Source organism: Ammodytes marinus (genome assembly GCF_949987685.1).
Source record: "Ammodytes marinus genome assembly, chromosome: 6".
Taxonomy (NCBI): Eukaryota; Metazoa; Chordata; class Actinopteri; order Uranoscopiformes; family Ammodytidae; genus Ammodytes; species Ammodytes marinus.
Window position 1 is genome coordinate 33,713,509 of NC_137235.1, and position 23,572 is coordinate 33,737,080.

Here is a 23,572-nt window from a genome sequence, read left to right on the forward strand (position 1 = left end):
TTTATCCTAAAGCACTAAAACCCCTAAAACAGGGTTTTAGTGCTGTGTGTGTGTGTGTGTGTGTGTGTGTGTGTGTGTGTGTGTGTGTGTGTGTGTGTGTGTGTGTGTGTGTGTGTGTGTGTGTGTGTGTGTGTGTGTGTGTGTGTGTGTGTGTGTGTGTGTGTGTGTGTGTGTGTGTGTGTGTGTGTGTGTGTGTGTGTGTGTGTGTGTGTGTGTGTGTGTGTGTGTGTGTGTGTGTGTGTGTGTGTGTGTGTGTGTGTGTGTGTGTGTGTGTGTGTGTGTTCCTTTGAAGAAGCCATAATGTTTAAACTTTGAATCCAATAAAGCAGGTAAGATTTGATTTATCATTTGACTGTGTGTGTGCGTGCGTGCGCGCGCGCATGGCATGTGGGTGGCGGAGTGTGCCTGCTTATGCTCGAGAGCATACAAGAGAGGCCTGTTGTTTGTAGAGTTGATAAAGCCAAACTGATAAGTCTGTGTTAACATTGTGCCTTAAACCTTGGAGCATTGCGTGTCAACTCGACAAACACAGACTATACACAGAATATGAGCCTGGACATATTAGCATGCATACTACATGTGTAACATAACATTTATAACAGTTGTATCCATGACATGCTTTGCTGTCATTCTGGTGGGGTTGATGTGATATTTGATTGACCACTGTGGGGACTTAACAAAAGACAGCTGCAGATTTTCTTAAAGTATTAAAGAGCAGAAGAGCTCGCTTAAATATGGTGACAAGTCAGCTAAACTTAACACTCTTTGGCTTTGAAACGCAAAACTGCAATATGTGTAGGACATCACTGCTTTATGGCGTAGTCGGTTGGTCATTCCACCACTTTGGAGCAGACAGAAATATTTCAACCACTATCAGATGTTTTTCCATCAATGGTATTCATGGGGTCTTGAGGAGGAATCAAGATGACTTTGGTGATCACGTTACTTTTCCTCTAGCGCCACCAGCTGGTCAAAGTATTCATTTATCCTGTAAAGCATCTACTACATGCATTGACACAGAATTAGGTACAGACATTCCTGGTTTCCAGACATATGTAGTATGCTAGTGACATGATGGGTGAGATGACTCTACAAGTATCAGATGAATTGCCATGAAGTTTGGTAGACACATTCATGTATCTCAAAATGAATTGTAAATATGGGTATCCCTGAATTCTTCCAGCACTTTGTTTTATGACTAAATACCTGCAAAACTAATGACATTCCCATCGGCCTCACCTATTGGTTGACGCGAATAAGCTAATTTTAGCTTACACGCTTAACTAACATGGTAAATATTTTACTGTCTTCAATCGATGACATGTTAGCACTGTCAGTGTTTGCCTGTTTTACTCTGTATGGTTTAGCCTCTACTAGCATGACTCAACCAAACACATGGATTCCAGTAGAACTTCATACCTGACTTTCGTGCGGTTTATTTTATCGCATTTTATATATTAATGTATTCAAACAAAACATTTTTTTTATAATATATCCAAATCAAGTATCAGTTAAAATTACAGACTGCCGTGCAGGTTACACAATCGAATCCAAAGGCATTCACAAATCCCATGTTCTACTCTTGACTAAACTCTAAAAAAAAGGTTAAAGGGACAATTATTCACCCATCCATTATTTAGACCCAACAGAGGAAAATGGATGAATGGAAATAAATTTATATTTAAATGTACATACATTTATATTTTATTTATATAGCCTACTGAATAATGACTTCAAGTTACTGTGCACCTCAGAGGAAGTTTCCATTTGACTATGGGAGGGCTAGCCTTTAAAAAGAAAATGTTTTAGCAGAATTTATATTAAGAAAGTACATATGAATCATTGTTGTATGCACTGCTGTTTATTGTATCACACTCAATTACCATGTATTTTCACTTTATTGAGTCTGTTTAATTCACCTAACAATTTTGAAATGTAGACAACGGATGAGAGGTGTGGAACTAGGGCTGGGTATTGTCAAGAATCTCACGTTTCGATTCGATTTCAATTCATTAAGTCACGATTCGATATCGATTCGATATTGATTGAAATGCTTCGATATCGATTCAGTATCAAGTAGAAATACACAAGAAAGAGTAAAATAATTAAAATTTAATTTAAATAATTATCTAATACTATTTAATTTTATGCCTTGTGAACAAACAGCCATGGTATAACTCTCTCCTCTTGGAAATTGTAACATAACATCAGCACAAGTGACAGTGCTGTATTAAATGTAATTCATTTAAATCATGTACAGTATTTCTTTCTTTCTCACATGACATCTTTGAACACTAAAAACACATAAGAACCAGGTGCCTTCATTTCTGGTAACAAATAAAACATTAGCACAATACCAGTATAAGGTGTACAAAAGTGAAAAAAAAGTGCTGTATTGGAATTCAGCTCTCATACAAAAACGTAAACGGACACAAAGCCAGTGCAGGTCATATGGGTTTGCTGCTCTGCCCTTTTGTCGCCACTTTCAACAACTTGCACTTGTGTGGTGTGCATGCACAGTGGCGCAGGAAATACTAATATTAAATACTAGTTAAAAAATAAAAATAAATTTGCAAATCTGAATGCTGGAATGGACTCCCATTTCATGATTTGTTTCTACTTTCTACATTCACTTTTATATGATACTTTATTAACAAGACCTGATAGTCTTTGATTCTGATTAACTTTTTAAATGGAGGCGCCTCCTGGTGGCTTTTTTGGTCACTACAGGCTATAAATAACCAACAGCTATCAGAAAAGGCCTTTTTATTTTTTTTTATTATTAACGGGTTTCTGTTTGTCTTTGTATATGCTCACCCAGGTGTTTAAACAGCTGAGTGAATGAGTTTGTGAAAATTGTGTTTCTGAATCATACAATAAGGTCATGTATGCACATCAATATTTCATTCTGAAGCTGCAGTTTCTCTGGTTGAGAGCTGTTGATTTAAGTCTGTGTTTGGCCCATATTCCAAAAGCCCCTTTTGCAGCTAAATAACGAAATGATATGAATTATGTATTGTTTCAGTGGGAGAGATTTCATCGGTGATGCCTTGTGTAGCCTCACAAAGGAAACCAAACCAGCAGATTTTTCTTTGTTTATTCAAAAGAAATCACTCAAAAGAATGACAATTACAAACAGGCCTAAAAGATTACATTTTTTAAAGGAAATGCCCATGTGGCATGCAGCCGTGTTGAGGTAAAACTAGCAACAATTTAGAGTTCTGAAAAGGCCACGAAGGCATTAGATACACGCTTACATGACAATGATTACCCTGGATGTTTTCAGTCAATTCAGTCTCAGTACAACACTGAGAAATGGTAAATAATACTTATTTGTATAATTAAGTTATTACAGAATGATACAGAGATAGAATTACAGTACAGTATACAGTACAGTGACTAAACATTGTTGAATCACTGCTTAATAAAACACGATGAAAGCATCCTTCTATTTTATTGTCCAGCCATTGAAAATATGAGCCACCAACATGACAATGACCTACCCTGGTTTAACTGTGAAAACACAGCATAGCAGTTTGACTGAATCCTCACACTTTGCAACAACAGACAAAAGACTGACAGCATCTACTGTATCACGGCACATTAAAGTAAATTCACTGCCAGCATCTTTCTCTGAATAAAAGACCTTGAATAAATAATGTACAAAGTTGAAAAACTGCAAGAAACAAAACAAGAATCATTCTCAGATTTCACTTACATGAAAGGTTAAATAGGACAATAGACGTCTGTGATGTTTTGTAAATGTGTTCTAGGCTACGGACATTCATCACAATTTCAGACAGCAAAGGCCTCAGATTGGAAAGTTGACTAAAAGCCAACTTTTCTAAATTTTTATTTAATACCAGAAGGGTGTCATAAATGTCACAATGTGTACACGAGAGCTATTGTGAACCGGCTCTGCTTTGTACATCTTTGCACATTTTCAGCTCTCGTTCTCTCTCCCCGCTCAGTCTCCCCATAGTCATTATTCGCCATCTGCCTTTTCAGTTCCTTCTCTGGTAACTCTCCTCTTCTCCTGCCTCTCACTGCTTCCTCCAGCGATTCTTGGGTTTCTCTTCACACCCGGGACCCTCACAGGTGCCTGGGAGGGGTGGTGGAGGTGCCGGCGCAGCCTTCACCGGGGCGGGGGCGTTAGAGGCCTTGCTGACGCTGCTGAGCAGAGCCGGGAGCTCGTGCGAGATGGCCCTCTCTATCTTCTCCAGCAGACAGCCGCCCGTCCAGCTGCAGTGGGAGGAGAGCTGCTTGAAGGTGGAAACCGGGTTCACGCCAAAGAAGTCCTGGTAGGCCTCCTTGTTGGGCAGGTCGAACTTGCTGACGTTGGTTTTGGCCAGGATGGATTTGAAGATGTAGTACTTGTCTGGGTCGTTGACGATGTCTTGGAAGACCTCTGTGGGGTCGCTGAACCAGCCCAGCTTGTCATGGTAGGTCTGGAGGTAACGGTCCACCAGCAGGGCATGGATGCGCACACGGATGGCATGCTGGCGGATGAAAGCGATTTTGTTCTCCAACTGATTCTCAATAACCTGCAGAGGGGAAGACAGAGGGAGAGAGAAATAATTAAATTATGAAAGAATGAAACAGACCGAAAGAATAGGGAAAATTGAGAGGGAGATCTGTGAAAACTTTAGACACTAATTTATGAAAAATTATATAAATATTTTAACTCTGGCTTCATCCAAAATCAAGGATTTAGTTTTTTAATAAGATGCAAATGTATGCATATTTAATTAGATATTGCAACATTAGCAATTATTGAACATTTCTTATTTTTTTTTTAATGTTACTCATCAACTGGAAAATTGTCATGATGATATCCAAGTTAAAATCTTTACTCTATTCAACTGCAGTGTCTCGCCTTAATGAAGCAAATACCAAATCCATTTGTGTGCCTCTAAACCCAAGGAATCCCTATCTCAACAAGAACAAGTCAAGTGGTACCTGGTTGAGGTCCTCTAGCAGAGAGGTTTCCTCCCTCATGAAGAGCTCTCGGCTGGTGTCTGCTGCGTAGTCCTGAGGCCAGAAGGAGCTGACGTACACCCGGGGAGGCTCTGTCACGTTGACCAGGGGTGCCATGCTCCAGAACAGGGCTCCGTAGACCCTCATCAGGTCCTGGGTGGTGAGACTGTCCGCTTTGTTGAGGATGAGGCGGATCTGGGACTCGCGGCCCTTCATCTGCTTGAAGAGCATCTCCAGCTCCATGCCCACGTCCAGCTTGGTGGGGTCGAAAACCAGGAAGATCAGGTCAGCTCGATCGATGAACCACTGGCACACCTCGTTGTACGGGTAACCTGAGGGAGGAGAGACAGTACACCAACAGATAACGTTTTAGCTCTGTGAAGTGTTCAAAGGTTGTCTAACTATCTTTCTTGATGTAATGGCTGTTAGAGATGGTTGTATAGGAGAACTATACAAACACACACAGACTGGGTAAAGTGAAATAAAGACCTAAATGTAAATTTTGGACTTTTTATTTATACTGGTATGCAAGAAGACATGTAAATGAAGCAAAATATCCCCAAAACTCAGATTTAGATAAAACAATGTTTTTGCCTGCAGTGTCTCTTGAAATCTTTGTTTTCATAGACACCATATCAGAAGATTGTCCATTCTGGTAGGGAACACTTTTTGGCATGATGATGAAACTTTCAAAAGAAAATGTATGTTGTATCTGCAGATTTGATGTAATATGAATTATACAATGAACGCTTACCTCTCTCTTGCTGCTTGCGGTTCTCGATGATGCCGGGTGTGTCGACGAAGGTGACCCTCTCCAGCAGCTTGTGGGGCATCTCGTAGCCCACCAGCCGCTCCAGGAAGCCTTGGCCGAACTTTTCCAGGGGCGAGAAAGAGCGTGAGCTGTCTGCTGCCATAACAAGGCCCTCTACGGTCCGAGGCTTCTCCCCGTGCATTATGACTGTGTACTCTGAGGTGGTGGGCTCCGCGCCTGTTGGAGAGATGTTTTGGAAATGATGTAGCACATTTATTTTTTAGGTGGGTTTAAGCTTATTCTTTAGCAGTTTGTTGGTAAATTTGTAATTGGCTACGTTTATATAGCACTTTTATCCAAAGCGCTTTAAGTAGCAAATTGTGGTTCGACCAGTGCACACGAAAAGGTCTAACTTAATAATAACTTATACATACAGTATATACTTGTTATTCATTATAATATAATAAAGGATCTCCATCTCTAATCCAGTGATTTAAAGTTGTTAACAATCAATACTAGCTGTGTCTGTTATCTTGCTACAAACAATCAGGTGTGTACCTGTGTAGAGGCTCTGCGAGGTGCCGTGAAGACCCAGCAGGTAGTTGATCATGGAGGACTTGCCGACACTCCACGGTCCCAGGAACAAAACCATGGGCTTTGAGGTGATCTCACCATCTGCACAGGTCATGACAAAGACAGAACAAGAATGATTGAGAGCTAGAACATGTAGGAAAAAAAGGTGCAGTATCATTAAGCTTCCTTTCAGGTTGCCACTTTGTATCTACAAAGTTGTAATCTAGCAAGTTGTATCTACAAGGCTTCTATTTTAATGAACATGATATTTATGTAACAGCCCACACATGCACTTCATGTTCGTAGTCTTTTGAAGAAAGCGGAGACATTTTGCATGAATATGGGGAGCAGAAAAAGGTTAAACCTTATACTAAGAAATAACAAAATTACATTGACCCTGTGTTCCAAATCACATCCTTTTTCTTTTTACTACACTACATACTAAAGTACAGAAGAGTTTTAGGGTCACAGGAGAGAAAAAAATCAAATAAGGAAGATTTTTTGTCATTCATCACGAGAAATGTCAAGAATAAAGACGAATACTCCAAAATGCTATTGGAGTTAGTGGGGCATTTATGTATTTTCAGCATACTACAATTGACGTGCATGTATTGGGACATCCTGAATCTTTTTCTGGCGAACTAAATAGTGTGGAAGTATGGGGATTGGAATGCAGGGGGAATTGCAGATTGAAATGAACTGTAATGAGCACATTGTACATGTCTTTCCACGCTGCACCACCAGGGGTCCCAGAAGCACATGGCGCTGCATGAATTCTTCACTGTGTTCCTCTGCATTAATAGTAGTCCCTGCCATCAAGTGCAATGGAACAAAGTTGTAGGGAGTCTGGCCCGTACAACGTTCCCTTTCATTTTCAGCAGACAGAGTCCTTATTGTGTGTCTCCGAGTGCCTGGCTTGAATAATGTCAGGTCCTGGCTCTATTTCTTCTTAGCCCTGACTTTTGTTTGTGCTAAGCTTCTAAGTTTCTGAGCAAACCGTGTGCTGTATTGTGTGATGGACTGATAAAGGCAGTCAATAGTTGTGAGGTGGTTTACTTGTTGGTAAATGAAAATAATACATAAATAAGCACTGTATGCGTGTACCATGATGCAGAGTGGTTGAAGACTAACACTCACAACACACTGTCACAGGATATACAGTGGCTTGAAAAAGTATTCATCCCCCTTGAGATTTTACACATTTTGTCAAGTTAAAACCACACACGTACATTTATTTTATTGGGATGTCATGTGATAGACCAACACAAAGTGGCGCATACTTGTGAAGTGGAATGAAAATTAAATATGATTTACAATTTATTTTATAAATAAAAAAAACTGAAAAGTATGGCGTGCAAAAGTATTCAGCCCCCTGAGTCAATACGTTGTAGAACCACCTATCGCTGCAATTACAGCTCCAAGTCTATATGGTTATGTCTCTACCGGCTTTGTACATCTACAGACTGGCATTTTTGCCCATTCAATGCAAAATAGCCCAAGCTTCAGATTCACCGTCAGATTGGATGGAAAGCGTCTGTGAACAGCAATTTTCAATTCTTTCCAGGTATTCTCAATTGTTTTTAGGTCTGGACTTTGACTGGGCCATTCTAACACATTCACAATGACATTCCATTGTAGATATGGCTGTATGTTTAGGGTAGTAGTCCTCCTTGAAGGTGAACCTCCACCCAGTCTCAAGTTCTCTAGCATGTTTTTCTGTCCTGTATTCGGCTCCGTCCCCGCTGAAGAAAAGGACCCCCACAGCATGATGCTGCCACCACCATGTTTCACGGTAGGGATGGTGTGTTCAGCGTAATGTGCAGTGTTAGTTTTCAGTGTTAGGAAGCTGGTTAGAGTTGATGGGAAGATGGATGGAGCCAAATGGCCTAGTCAAAGTCCAGACCTAAAAACAATTGAGAATATCTGGAAAGACTTGAAAATTGCTGTTCACAGACACTTTCCATCCAATCTGACGCTTAATCTGAAGATCAAATTATTTTGCAAAGAAGAATGGGCAAAAATGTCAGTCTGTAGATGGACAAAGCTGGTAGAGAAATACCCCAATAGACTTGGAGCTGTAATTGCAGCGATAGGTGGTTCTACAACGTATTGACTCAGGGGGGCTGAATACTTATGTACGCCACATTTTTCAGATTTTTATTCATAAAAAAAATTGAAAAACATGTTTAATTTTCATTCCACTTCACAATTATGCTCCACTGTCCATCACATAAAATCCCAATAAAATAAATGTATGTGTGTGGTTGTAACGTGACAAAATGTGGAAAATCTCAAGGGGTATGAATACTTTTGCAAGCCACTGTAAAATACAGATGATCATACTTTTATTAAATGTTTTTATCTAACCTGAGCCAAAGTTAAAGTCATAAGATGACAATAAAAGCGTCTGATGTTTACCTGTAAAGCCTTTTCAGACATGCTTGTGCAAAAAAATAAACTACCGTTGATGCTACTGTACATGCTGTTTTTATTTCAGGTGTTTTTATCTCCAACAGGAAGCTGGTTTACCTGTGACTTCATGCTGCCTCAGCTCGTTGTACTTGAAGGCTTGCTCCATTGGCCTGATGGCAGTGTGGTAGATATTCAGCAGCTTCTTCATAGCAGCTAGAGAGAGAGAATGAGAGAAAGTGGGAGGTAATTGGGATGTAACGGCGGCAAGGCGTTTTGGACGAGAGTGTTATTAATGTTCTCAGGAGCATTACTGATTACAACAATTGCTTTGGCAGTAGATGATGAATCGCCCTCGTAAAGTTGATTGAATCGAGCCAAAGTGATTAGGAGGCTGGCTCCGCTGCAGCACTCTCTGGCCCTCTCTGAAACCAACCAATCTGCTTCAAGAGAACAGAGAGGCTTTCATGCCGAGGACTGAGTTACACACTTTTGAACTGAGACGTGTCTGCACGCTCACACGCATACACACACATGCTTGCAAGTATACATAGAGTACACACATTCACATTCACACACACACACACACACACACACACACACACACACACACACACACACACACACACCCAACTGCCCTGGGGACCTAGACATCATGAAACAATTTTCAGAGTAGTTTCAGCAGAAAAGCCCCCCCAAATTGTCTCAAACTTCCTCTCATTCACATGCAAACACATCTGTTTTTCTTTTCCATTGACAAACTAACTGTAAACATTCAGCTGCATTCTCGTTTCAAGACTGAACTTCGGGCGTTTCTGCTGCAAAGGTCTGAAAGACATTTGAAACGCTGGGCAGCCCTGCAATGTTATCATTCAACATCCAATTTTTCATCAGTAGTATGTGGGTTACACTGTTTGTGTACGTGTATGTTTGATTGTATATTTTTATGTTTATAGGAATGTGCTGGTGGGAGCGAGGCTAGCATTTCACTTCTTTATGACCTTTAATTATTGGCTTACGTCAGTATGTCTGAGATGTCTTTGTTCCTTACCTGAGAACTCTGCTGAGGGTTCAGTATGGGCCAATCGCAGTGTGTTCTCAATGTGGGAGATGTCCCTCGGCTCTGGGCCTGCTGCCTTTTTTTCCTTACGCTCTGATTGAGAATTGAGAATCACATTGGAGACAGACAGTCAAAAGGTCAAAAGCTCTGACATACAGCTGGAACGTTGGGAATCAACATTGCTGTTTTCTACGGCATACACTGACAATTGATAACAGTTTTGTATTCGTGAAATGAACCACCATTTTATATCCACTAAAGCTTTCAAAGATAATTAGTGAAAACTCAGCTGACATCGTTACAAAATGAATGTGCTCCCCCCAGGTGAATAGTTAGTACAGGCCCAACTGTTATATCATGCTGTTGTCCATCCATCTGTCCATCTATTCCTTTCCTCTGCTATTTTGGTTTGTTTATTTCCGTACCAGAGGTTGTTGCTAATTCCCCTTTGGCTGTACACAGTGTCATATTCTATACAACATGCCGGATAGAGAAAGGAAGACAGAGAGCTTTGCTGTCATTCCATGACCCTTCTCAATTGAATGGCCGGTAAAACAAGAATCTTATCATTTATGTAGCAATTTCTATTAAGGAATTTTTTACATGATCTAAATAATGTGTGGACAATTAATAGGTGGCATGGTTCATTTCCAGGATGTCTCATTAGTGAGTATTTACAATAAACAACAGCTACATCGGTGTTAAGTTTCCAAATGCTGCTGGAGTTCATGAATTTTAAATGGTTTTTATGATATTTCCACTTTTTTCTTGCTGTCTAAGATAAAGCTTAGAAATGTATTCCTGAATTTGATGAAATCATTATATAGGATATAAAAATAATTTTCAACAACCTCCAAAGACACGTAATGGGCCAGTAAGTGATGGACAGAATAAGTGATGGGGTCAGAGCAAGATATGGTAAACTCTTTTAAGACTGCCATCGTCATTTATAGCAGGTGTCAACACCCAGACACCATCTAATGGCATGCTTCCTTAATTACAGATGCACCGATAGGACGGGGGACAGATTTACTGTAATAGGATCCCTGCAGCCTGGACTGTCTGACAGAACGAAGGCAAGACATTGGCCTCTGTTGTCAGTGAAAATATTTATTTTCACTGCCCTCTGCTTCAGCTTGCCCTTCCGGATGGCAGGAGATAAAAATCCTACATGAACGTTAGACCTAAGACATGCCATAAACCCATGGTGTTATCTGTTTGTACCTTTGGTTACAGCCTGTGCGGGCTCCTCTGCGGCCACCTCCTCCACTGTCACTTCCTCGACTTCAACAGTTGCCTCCTCCACTGTTGTGACCATGGGTTCCTCTTCTACAGCTTCTACGGATTCTTGTGTGATCTCCTCCACAACAGGCTCTGGCTCCACTTCAGGAGCAACCTCTGCTTCTGGTTCAGGCTCTGGAGTGGTCTCCGGCTCTGAAAGGACTTCAGGCTCCGGCTGTGCAACCACTTCCATCTCGGGCTCTGAAGTCACCTCAGCTTCCAAAACCACTTGGGGCTCTGGCTCCGCAGCCATCTCTGGTTCTGAAACCACTTGGAGCTCCTCAGCCACCTCTGCTCCTGTTTCAGGCTCTGAAATGGCCTCCGGTTCGGCTTGAGATTCTGCAATCTCTTCTGGTTCTGTTTCCTCGGGTTCAGAAACTGTTTCAGGAAGCTCTGCCGGTTCCGTTTCTGGTTCAGATTCAGCCACTGCAACCTCCTCCTCCTCCTCCTCCTTCTCCTCTACAGCCTCCTCAGCTGTCTCCTCTGTATCATCTTGTGTTTCCTCATCATGCTCCTCAACGGTTTCTTCAACTTCGGCAGCGTCTTCTTCCTCTTCTGCATCTTCTTCCTGAGGTTCATTCACTTCCTCTTCCTCGTGGGATAACTCCTCCTCTGCTTCCACGGTTTCCTCTTCCTCTACCTCAGCTACTTCATCCTGCTCCTCAGATGGTGGAAGCTCCTCAGCTACCGACTCATCCTCCTCCTCCTCTGCAGGCTCTGCCTCAGCCTCCTCACCAGATGTCACCTCATCTTCTCCTGCCTCCTCCTGCTCTCCTCCTCCATCACTCGTCACCTCAGTGGGAGCATCCTCCTCTGCAGGAGCTACTTCCTCGTCCTCTTCCTCTTCGTGCTCTGGGGCAGAAGCTGGCTCTTCTTGGTCATCTGAAGAAGACGTGGGTTTGGCGCAGGGCTGGCATATGGTCCTCTCCGGGGCTGGGGTGTCGTTGGATGTGCTCAGGCTGGCGTGCTCCTCCGTTGCGTCACATCCACAGGAGAAGAGGTCACCCTCGGGCTGCTGGAGCTTGAGATGCACCAGAAGCTCCTCATCATGGATGGAAGAGCCTTCCAGGAGATCTAAAGGAAATTGGGGATCATAGAAAGTTTACTCTGTGGTCGGGTGCTTCTTTCCAAACGCATTTAAGGTTATAATGATAGAGCTGTTTTACACCAAGGCAAATAAGATCATTGTCGTAGTGACTAAGTCCCACACTTTAATAGCAACTGGCTGCTGATTGGTACTGGATTGTTTAGACATGCGCTGAGTTTTACAATTTGTCAGCTTGCCAATACCATATACAGTATCAAACTGTGTTTATTATCTAGGTTGTGAGTCTTGACTTCCAATAAGTCTTCCAAAAAACAAATTACAACAACAAAAAGACGATAGTCGAACACAATAAAGCACACTGTTTGCCTCAGACAATCAGCAACACCTGTCATTGCTGGCATAAACTTCATTTAACTGTGGCCAGCCTTAGCCTTACACATACAGCACCCCCTAGTGTTCGGGAGTTTACACAAATACTAATGAAAAACATTGATCTTATAGTCATCATTAGTAAAATATTCAGAAATAACTATAATTCGCTTGGTTTTTTCATTTAGCCTAACACATGCACAACAATGAGACCTGTAATATTTCACTTATTAGCTATTGTAGTCTGGTGGAGAAAAAAGTTAAGAAAGTTGTTTGCTGCATCCATAAGGCTAAAAAACACAAAACAAAACAAACACATCGGGTTCTAAGCAATCAGACTGCACAGTGTAAAAGGAGAGCAGTCACCTTTGTCTTTTAAGCCAGTGCTTCACCAGTGCTCAGTCATTCACTGTGCAAGAACATAGTAGATCAAATGTTCGACACCTCCAGCATTTAAGACTCAGATTTCAGGTCCTTGAATGGCGACACTAAAGAACGGACTATTTGAGGCTGACATACTGTGGACAGTTGTGAAGACAATCTAAATGAAGACAGCTGAGTGGACACTGGCTTTAAATAGAAAGTGGTATATATTGTCATTGTATAAATTCACTACTTTTGCCATGTTTTAATATAATTAGGGGGCCAAGCCCGAGAAGGGCTGGGACCGCGTTTTGCAGAGCAACGCGGTTCCCAAGCCCTGCGGGGCAGGGAACCCTATTGTTTTTGCTGGGATTATTCTTTATTCTTTATTCTTTATTCTTATTCTTCCATGCGTAAAAGTGGTGCTGCAGCCCAAACCGTAAAGGGTTGGGACATGCCACTTGCATGGCTTATCCAGGTCCATGGTACGTACGCAGACAAAAAATTTAGACATCCCGGCCACTAGGTGGCGCTCCAACAGCAGAAAAACACGTTTGGGGCTATAACTTCCACACCGAAAGTCCGACAGTCAAAAACTCTATATCCACAGATGCCCACAAGTCAGCTGCATCTTTTGAGATAGGCCACGCCCATTTGCGTATATATACATTTTTCGCTACATCGCAAAAACTGTGTCAGTCACCAAAACATACTCCTCCTACAGTTTTCGCCCGATTTGGACCAAACCAAAAGCATTATGCTCTACCGACTCCCACGAGCAAAAGTTGGTCAAATAATTCTTCTACGACCATCGGAAGACCAAACGGTAGCGCTTTAAAAATTTGCGAAAATCTGTAAAAAAAAAAAAAAAGAGGGATTTTCTTGAAACTCAAGGGAGACTATCATGGGGCATACTTGAGTCTATCAAAAAAATATGGGCAAGAAATTCCTTTGTGGGCCGGACTTATTAAAAAAAAGAGTTTTTCAATTTTTTTGCCTGTTTTCGCCATTTCCTAAGTCTTTCGGCGGGAAAATGGGAAAATTCAAATAAGTGTCTTTACAATGGAGAGGTTGACAATTTGATTTTGCTATAACTCCCCAACCGAACATCGCACATTCAAAAACTTGACATCCACTTCTTCGGTACATTGAGCCGCATCTTTCTACCCAACGTAATTTTGCAAATGTCATCCATAGGGGGCGTCAAAACCACAAAAAGCAAAGAAAACGCGTTTGGGGCTATAACTTCCACACCGAACATCCCACAGTCAAACACTTTATATCCACAGATGCCCACAAGTCAGCTGCATCTTTTGAGATAGGCCACGCCCATTTGCATATGGGATTTTCTTTCGCTACATCGCAAAAACTGTGTCAGTCACCAAAACACACTCCTCCTACAGTTTTTCTCCGATTTCGACGAAACCAAAAGCATTATGCTCTACCGACTCCCACGAGCAAATGTTGTGTAAAGAATTTTTCTACGACCATCGGAAGACCAAACGGTAGCGCTTTAAAGATTTGCACATTAGCTACCTTGTACCAAACTGCTCCTAAATCCAAAACGATTTATCCTATTAACACCAAACTTCACACATGTGTTTGTCCTATGGTTCTCAGGCTGGTTCTACTTTTTCCTTAAATTGCTCCAAAAGGGGGCGCCAAAAACACACTTGAGCATCTTTCTCTGCCATTATTTTTGCCTTTTGGTCTATAACTCCCAAACCAAACATCCCACATTCAAAAACTTTACATCCCCGGATTCCGTGAAGCGAGGGGCCGGCGCCGCGGACGACGACGCCCGATCCAGAGTCGCGTGGGAGGCTTGGCCCCCGTTCACAACTGCTTGCAGTTCTAGTTAATATTAATTTCCATGACAACACATCATGAAGGAGCTGCCTTTTCACGGCTCAAAACACTGGTGTATTATTTATTTTGGTAACACTTTATATTAATGTCACATGAATCACCATGAATTCATGTCTGAATTGATGCATGAAAATGCATCAATTCATCCATGTAGTACTTCATGAACTATCAGTAATTCACTGGGATTTATTGTATCTCACGCATGATTGAACACAGGACCAATACATCAATTAATCCATCAGCTAAGTTATGTCAATCATCATGATCTATGAGTTATTACTGATGATCATGTCTGACTAGTCTCACAAATACACATGTGTTTTTACTTTTTTTAAATACCAGTTTTGTAATCATGATGAACTATGCATTCATTGTTCATGACTTAATCATGTTTGTGGCCCCTTCAAATAAAGAGTTAACCTGGTTTGTCTTATTCAAACCATTTCATTCTACCTTGAAATTGTAAGTCATCTCTTTATTTTGAACGTCCACAAACATGATGAAGTCAACACTTGGTATTTGACAAAACACACGTCTATTGGTGTGACTAGTCAGACATGATCATTGGTAATAGCTCAGGGATCATGATGATTAACATACCTTAGCTGGTGCATTGATTATGTTGTTCATGCATTACATCATGCATGAGATACCATGACTTACTGATAGTTCATCAAGTACTAATGAATGAATTCATGCTTTTTCATGCATTCATTCAGACATGAATTCATTGTGATTCATGTACCATTAATATAAAGTGTTACCATTATTTTCTTGCAAACATTTAAGATGATAATCTTCCCTATTACCCAATAATGGTTATACTCAATTAATGTTAAGGTTACGAAACACAATGTTATTTAAATTAGAAAAATAAACTTTAAATGTGCGTCTGTTTTCTGTTGAAACTATACTGAAACTGTATGTATATCTGTAAGCTGATGACCAAGCAAAAACATGTGGTCATTTTGGCTTTAGCCTGACACAATAATTTGTTCCGAATCTTTTGCTTCTACTTTATTTAACATCCTTCAAAAATAATTAAAAGCAAGAACCTTAAAACAAATAGAATCGTTTCTCCAGAACTGCAATATTTTGCTGGTCAGAAAAGAACACAGAAAATGCATTCTAAAAAAAACTATGCTCAAATACAAAATACTAACAATTACATTTTGTGTATAGGACCTTTATTTAAAATCACAGTCAGCGGCAGGACCATGTTGAAAAGGCCCTGTGACTTTTTGCTCTGCGGAACATCCGCTTCGATCATTTGTCATATTCTGTCAGCACCTCTTTATGCTGAAAATATCTGTGCATTTATATTTTTTACAAGTTAGCACCCTGTGTCATGCTCATATACGTAATGTTTCCTTCAAAGCCAGGCCATAGATGGTATCTGAATCTCTCTATACCTCTCTCTCTTTCCGGCCAATAAAATACACAACAGGACATTCACAACCTCCTCTCACACAAAGGCCAGATCACAACAGACATTGCCATCCCCTCGGCATTATACAAAACACAACAGTTGCTACGGCTTCAAAACAATCACAGATTAAACAGGGGACTCCCTCTCTATTACAGCACAGACATCATGTACATTAGATACTCCTCAAAACCACAGTGTATAAATAGCAAAAAGACCATGACCTCTAATTAATTATAACTGCATGTGAGTCTTAAGTCTGAGGAACACAGTGTGATATGAGGCAGCTAAATGAATGTGTACAGATCATGTTACGAGATGGGCTCAGTGTGTGGGGATGAAGACTAATAGCTGTAGGCAGCTGTCACGGGTTTTACACATGCGTAAGGCCTCTAGATCTAGATGTGATTCATTAACTAACAGGCTAATGCTAAGGACAAATCTAGCATATGGGATGAAAGTTTAAGATACTCTTCTACCCTTACCAAATATCATTCCAATATTCACTCTCTTTTAGCTCTTTTTTTCTGTTCTCCACTCACCCGGGAGAAATATATGTCACTTTAGCTGCTGAATCTCAAGCTAGTCGTTAGCTTTGTTTGTCTGTCATTTAGTGCTGAGCAGGTACATGTAGGCCTACTATGAATTGTTCATGAAGTGTTTTCACTGAAAAAAGCTGCCGGTTGCAGTGGGGGAAAAATCAAATCAAATCAAATCAGTTTTATTTGTATAGCCCAATATCACAAATAGACATTTGTCTCAGTGGGCTTTACATTCCATACAATACGACACCCTGCCTTTTAGACCCTTAGCTCGACTGAGAAAAAACTCCCAGTAAAAAACCCTTTAATCGGGATTTTAAAAAATTGAGAAACCTCAGGGAGAGTTAAACGAAAGAAACGTAATGAGTGATAAGATTAAATCTAAAACAGTAAAGTAGTGAGCTGGACTTAAACTGAGCCGGACAGCTAAACAGTGCGCTGAAACTACAAGCTAAAAGCTAACTAAAAGCTGAAGGGAGCTGCAGATTTGGGTAATAATTATATGCAGGTTCATCACTACGAGAGACACATTTCAGTTGTATGTTCCTTATAGCTGCTTCAAGTAGTTTCATCATGCATCAAGTTATTTTGTGACATTGCAATGTGACACTTTTAATAAGTTAGCCACTAAAACGATTATGTTATTATGTTATGTCTTTAGCTGAAAAAAACAAATCAGAAGTGAGTCAACAGAGGGGGCGCCCTTAGCTCGGTTGGTAGGGCCTCGGCCAGCAGCGGACCCGGGTTCGATTCCAGCCCGCGGTCGTTCTCTGCATTCCCCTCTCTGCCCCATTTCAACTCTGTCAATAAAGCATAAAAATGCCAAAAAAATATCTAAAAAAAATAAATAGTCAACAAGAAAAGAGAAGCATCATGCGTTTGTTTCATTGTAGTAAAGAGAAGCACTGGTAAAATGAATAAAAACAATTACAAACTAAACAATGGCTCCCTTAACAGAACCCTCGTTAGTTTCATTAGTTAGACTTGTGCGGAGGATCACCAAATTGATTTAGGCTGGTTTTAAAAAGGCTATGGATGTGAAAGTATCAGTGTAAAAGCCTTGAAGCCGAGTCCACCAACTAGCTGCTTCTGACTCAAGATATATTTAAGGCTTGATGGAAGGCCCACTTGCTCATCTTGCTATATAACAGGACTCTTTATGTACTCTCTTTGTCCTGCACTGTCCTCCATGACGGCTTCTATGCCTCTATTCAAAGTCCCTGAATCATACATCAAACACTTTGGTTCTCATGATGCTGCTTGTCAACTCCTGTATTTGGAATCTTTGTTAGCTTATGGCCTTCTGAGGGGATTGTCAGTGCTAGTGACCAGAGAACATTAAAGGTCACATATTATGCTAAATGCACTTTTTAAATGTGTTCTAACATATCCATGGGTCCACGGTGTGCCTAGAGACTGCCAAAATATTTTAAAAAATAACAATCTCTCCTGTTCTCACTCTCCCCCTTTCTGAAACCCCCACCCCTCCCCCCCAATATACTCCAGTCAGAATTTTCCCCTTTTCTGACCTCACAAACTGGAAAGCCAGAAGCTTCCACTGTGCAGCCCACACCCCTATTTCTTATTGGTCCACGGCCCTGACAGACAGAGGGCGAGGCGTATCTAGCTTCGCTTCCGGACAGGGGGCGGGGGCAGCTCAAAGATTGTATATTTACGAGGGGAGCTGCAGCTCTTTTTAAAAAATAGGCCATTGTGAGATTAGCTGAACATCAGCATAGTACAATAAATTATCTGAAAGTTTTTTTCAGCAAACAATTAAAGAAAAACGTATTAGGGACCACTAAGACCATATAATATGGTGTATAATAGTACCGAAAAGTGTATAATATGGGAGCTTTAAGTTTACATTCCACACTGTGCAAACTGGGAAGAAGAAGAAGACGATATGTTCCATAATGTTTCTTGCATTGTGGTGATAGTTTTGCTCTTGACTTTTGCCAAAAGTGACGATTTTCCAAGTCTCATTCCAAGTCCAAGCAAAAGCCAAGGTGAGAAGAATGTGGTCATGGCATGTTTTTAACTATTGTAATTGTAATATTGAAGTCAAACCAATGGATATCCCAATGCTTGGCGAGTCCATTACTGGAAGCTTGGATGCTGCTCGGATAGAGCCATGGCCAGGTTTTGGGTGTTGTCCAAAGACATAGTGCCACAGCATCGTCTGCTTTGTAACATGAACAGCAGCAGGAGCCAAGATAGCTAAGTGCGTTGTTGAAGATGGCTTGCCAAAGTGAAGTGACATTAGGCCTAAATAACATTGCCATTCCCTATAGGGACCATTTACTGGTTTGTTGAAGTTAAAATGAAAAGGTAAATGTGCTAAAGGCTGGGGGATTTTGTTTCCGGATTTTGTTAATTAAATGAATTGAGTGGTTTATGAAAATATTTTGGCACCTTATGACGTAGGTTAAAAGGTGCACTATGTAACTTTTCATAGTTAGGGTTTCAGAGATGTACATTTTCTAAGGTATATTTTCATCACTGAATAAACTAACTTTTCTCACAGGAAAATGTGATCTCTGGAACAGTGTTTGAAGTGAGAAAGCTTCCTGAAAAGTTACATGTTTCACTGTTGTTGACAGCATCAGGGCCCACAGTTTGGTTGATAAACATATTCAAGTCGTATGTTTGGGGTTCCTGGTTCCTTAAAATAATTAAGTTTTGATTTATGATGATAGAATTATTCAACACTAAGAATTATATGGAGAGAAAATATATACAATATAGTTTTGTAAACTGACTGAAGGTTATGCACCTGTAAACAAATCCCCCTCCACTAGAACTGCATAGTAAATGCTTTATTCTTACAGTAAGTGTTAAATGAGCACAATACTTCAAATCTATAACAATTAAATAATGTTACCAAAAGGCACAATCTGAAGTGAGTCTGCTGAATCTTCTCCACACTGTATGACCCCACATAGTTTTGAAGATAAAGTAGATTGATCATTTGCTGCTGTGATATAGTGGCCTGCAATGGTTAAATTAAATTAAAGTTAATGCAGTTAAAGAGATGAAAAAGATGTGACCTAGGGGGAGACAGAATGCAAAGGGAAAATAAAAAGCCGGAGATCTAAGACATCTTTTGTGAAGATTAACATTATAAAGAGTGGACTCTTGAGCAGACCAATACACACAACACTGCATCACTGAATTATTTGGGTAAACCCTTCAAAGCAGTTTCCCTAGAAGTTTCCTGTTTTTTAAATCACTACAGCAACGTGGCTGGGATGGCACTGTGGTTCTGTTGGTTGGTCGGCCCATCACTTGGACTGAAATATCTCAACGACCAGTGGGTTGATTGACGTGACGTTTTGAATAGAGGATTTAAAGGTCACATATTATGCTAAATGCACTTTTTAAATGTGTTCTAACATATCCATGGGTCCACGGTGTGCCTAGAGACTGCCAAAATATTTTAAAAAATAACAATCTCTCCTGTTCTCACTCTCCCCCTTTCTGAAACCCCCACCCCTCCCCCCCAATATACTCCAGTCAGAATTTTCCCCTTTTCTGACCTCACAAACTGGAAAGCCAGAAGCTTCCACTGTGCAGCCCACACCCCTATTTCTTATTGGTCCACGGCCCTGACAGACAGAGGGCGAGGCGTATCTAGCTTCGCTTCCGGACAGGGGGCGGGGGCAGCTCAAAGATTGTATATTTACGAGGGGAGCTGCAGCTCTTTTTAAAAAATAGGCCATTGTGAGATTAGCTGAACATCAGCATAGTACAATAAATTATCTGAAAGTTTTTTTCAGCAAACAATTAAAGAAAAACGTATTAGGGACCACTAAGACCATATAATATGGTGTATAATAGTACCGAAAAGTGTATAATATGGGAGCTTTAAAGAGGATAAAGAGGAATCCTAACAGCTTATGGTTCATATAGGCCTACGTTTATGTAGTTAATTTGGTTGTGGGTCAGAGTGTGAAAACAGCACATTATTTATTCAGGGTTTATAAATCTTTTGTCTGCCTATAGCACCATTACATTTAGTCTAATGTGCTTCTCTGATGGTCCCCACCCCACCATGCTGTTGCTGCAGCATAGCCTGGGCAGAGCACAGTGTCGAGGGGGGACGGAGTGAGACAGGTGCCTGGGTGCTGGATGGATGGTACATCTTTGAGACAGAAATAGTCCCACAATGAGTCAGAGGGTGAAAAGAAGGAGGGTTGATTCCACTCCTATTTTCAGGGAGCGTGGCGGCCCCCTCTCCTTCCTGTGATTGTCATGAGGCCGGTTTGCGACTCTGCTGCGCTGTTGTCGCTCACATTCCCCGGAAACAGTGTGCGACTGTGAATGACTCAGTGTTTCTTTGAAGTCCAAGAACGATATATGCGTCAGCAGGACAAGTACTGATGACAAGCACCCTCCTTACTGTGGAACTCGAAGGATTAAAGCCTTGATAAGTGATGAGCTGTTATTCTTTACAGACATCTAAAAACAAAAGTGCACACAAACGGTCTCATTTAAATAACTAACATTAGCATCCGACCAAGCATCAATACTTATTAATTAAAGGGCACATACTATGTTTATTTTTGGGTTCAAATGTGAGTTTTTGGTGTCAATTAAACGAGTTTATTCATGGTTTATTGTTAAAAAAAAATGTACTCCTCACCATGCCCATTTCTTCACCTAATTCCAGCATTTTTCATACTCAGTCTGAAATGCTCCGTATTTAGTATCTGAACCCCTGTTCGGAATAGCCAAGTCTGCTCTGATTGGCCAGATACAGGTGGGAGTGTTCACTGCAAGTCACCCAGGTGCTGCGGAGGCCCTGGCGTCTCATTTGGAGCTACACATGGGGGGGGGTGTAATATGCTAATGAGCTGAAGAGTGTTGCAGCACACTCATTTGAACAGCATGCCGATTCACACATTTTCTGACATCAACATCCCAAAACAAACTTGATTTTGGGGGCTGAAAAAGGGACACCAAATATTCAATCAGTAGGAGCACAAACACTGAAAAAAGTCAGATTTTCATTATCCCCTTTAAGGCTATTTAGAGAAATGTAAGCCATGTACTTTCCAATTTCTTGATCTGCGCTACCCTTTAGTTATCATTACTGTACCAACAACACCTAAGTGTGCACATTTTCTCCCTCTTGCTAATAAACCTGAAACATTCACATGGTGTTAGTGCATGCCATTTTTGACAAATCCCCCAAAATCTAAATGTGAGGATGGGGGTGTTGCGAACTTCTGCTGTCACTACTTTTTCAATGGTATTTGATTCCTCCTTACTTGTAATGTAACGCCAAAGAGTGCAGCTGTTTAGCTACTGAACTTTGGTCCTACATGCCCTCTGCTGTGCTCTCTCATGCCTGTTTTAGCTGGGACATCCCCTAAACACGGACCCTGCTGACTGCAATGACAGATTAGCAGCTCAGCAGACAGATGCAGGGTGAGAGCACTGAAGCCTTATCCATTTAAGATGTAGAAGTGGAGTGTATTTGTACAGTACAGATACACTCCAAGTCTACAGCTAAAATGTACTCATTGATGGGTCTCCATGAGGGTTGTGTACCTGAGCAAATCTCTCTCTCTGTGTGTGTGTGTGTGTGTGTGTGTGTGTGTGTGTGTGTGTGTGTCTACCCATGATGTAGATGAGTGTGCATTCCTGAGTCTTACAGAGACGCATATCACTGCATGGCATGGTGACCACAGTATCTGGTGACTTTGTCTGACTGATGCCTGACACCTGACTACGGCAACTCGTAGAGGCCAAAATGAACCGGTGCAAGGACGGGACAAGGGTATCCTCTTCTTCAACTTTAAGCAAGCATGTAAAATCACAATATAGTCACTAAAAGATGCTGAGCAACAACTTTGATGTATACAAGCCTATGCTTTTTAATAATGTATCATTAGCCATATTTTTACAGTTTGCTCAGGTTAAACATGATTTCATACCGTTAACATGGAAGTAAAAAGGTAAGCCTGTAAACCGCCAGGCGCCAAGATCCTCACGTGAGCTCTGATGGGGGTGAGTGAATACACAAGCATTCAACCACCTTGAAGAGTCAAACCCAAATAGGTCCATTTGGGGAAACTAATCATTTCAGTCAGGCTTTTGCTCTGGCAGCAGCAGAGTGTGAGTTCAAGTCACTGTGCCAGTCCTGTCACTGTGTTCCTCCCCAAGGCAGAGAGGAGAAGCAGCAGACAGTAGGGTTACCATCAGCCGGTGTGTCAAACCTACAGGCCCTGGCTTCTTCTTTTTGCACCAACTCAAATGCTAAGTTCTCACCGCACCACGACAACAGCACAGAACAGCACTCTTTTCCCTGCCCAATCAGCCTGGGTTAACATATGCTGTTGTGGGTGTAGATGTCTGTCAAAGCTTGAGATGTACTGTATATTTCAACCCAGCTCTTGCTACATTGGGAATACAGGAAAGGTGGATTTCTTTCCCCTCCACGGCAACAGAGACTATTAAACACAAACGCTGCACACGTGAAAGACACAAGCATGAAGAATCAATTCTCACATTGACTTCCTTTGCTATTTACTTTAAAACTGTCAGGAATCAAAATGATCAATCCATTGTTAATACGCTGAATGCATTTAGTTGCATGTTAGATCAAATAATTCAACCAAAAAACATGCTTTATTTGAACCTCTTCCTTCTTCTCATACAACCTATGGCATGCTTAAGGACACAGAACAGATACATATGTAGCTATCGAGCTCTATATTTACATTTCACCTATAACACAGCAGCTTAAATGCATCCCAACAGCGCTAACAATTCTGAAATATTTCCCACTAACCCCCTGTTGCCCTCCACCGTACCTGCAGCAGAAAGGGCCAGCAAAGAGAGCAAGCAGCACAGAGGCAGCAGAGACTTCATTTTGGCTGCCAAGGGCCTTCTGCTC

The 23,572-nt window shown here is 41.2% G+C and overlaps 1 protein-coding gene across 1 annotated transcript; it reads right to left on the bottom strand.

The window, feature by feature from the left end:
• Positions 1-3,142: 3,142 nt before the first annotated feature.
• Positions 3,143-23,562, bottom strand: LOC307251722 (sarcalumenin). The gene is made up of 8 exons (XM_080029126.1): positions 23,490-23,562; positions 10,995-12,125; positions 9,762-9,863; positions 8,831-8,926; positions 6,287-6,403; positions 5,732-5,965; positions 4,960-5,309; positions 3,143-4,544 (listed from the first exon to the last, which is right to left on the bottom strand). Exons 1-8 carry the CDS (start codon positions 23,545-23,547, stop codon positions 4,044-4,046), a joined length of 2,589 nt encoding a protein of 862 aa, XP_079885252.1. The 5' UTR covers positions 23,548-23,562; the 3' UTR covers positions 3,143-4,043.
• Positions 23,563-23,572: the final 10 nt, after the last annotated feature.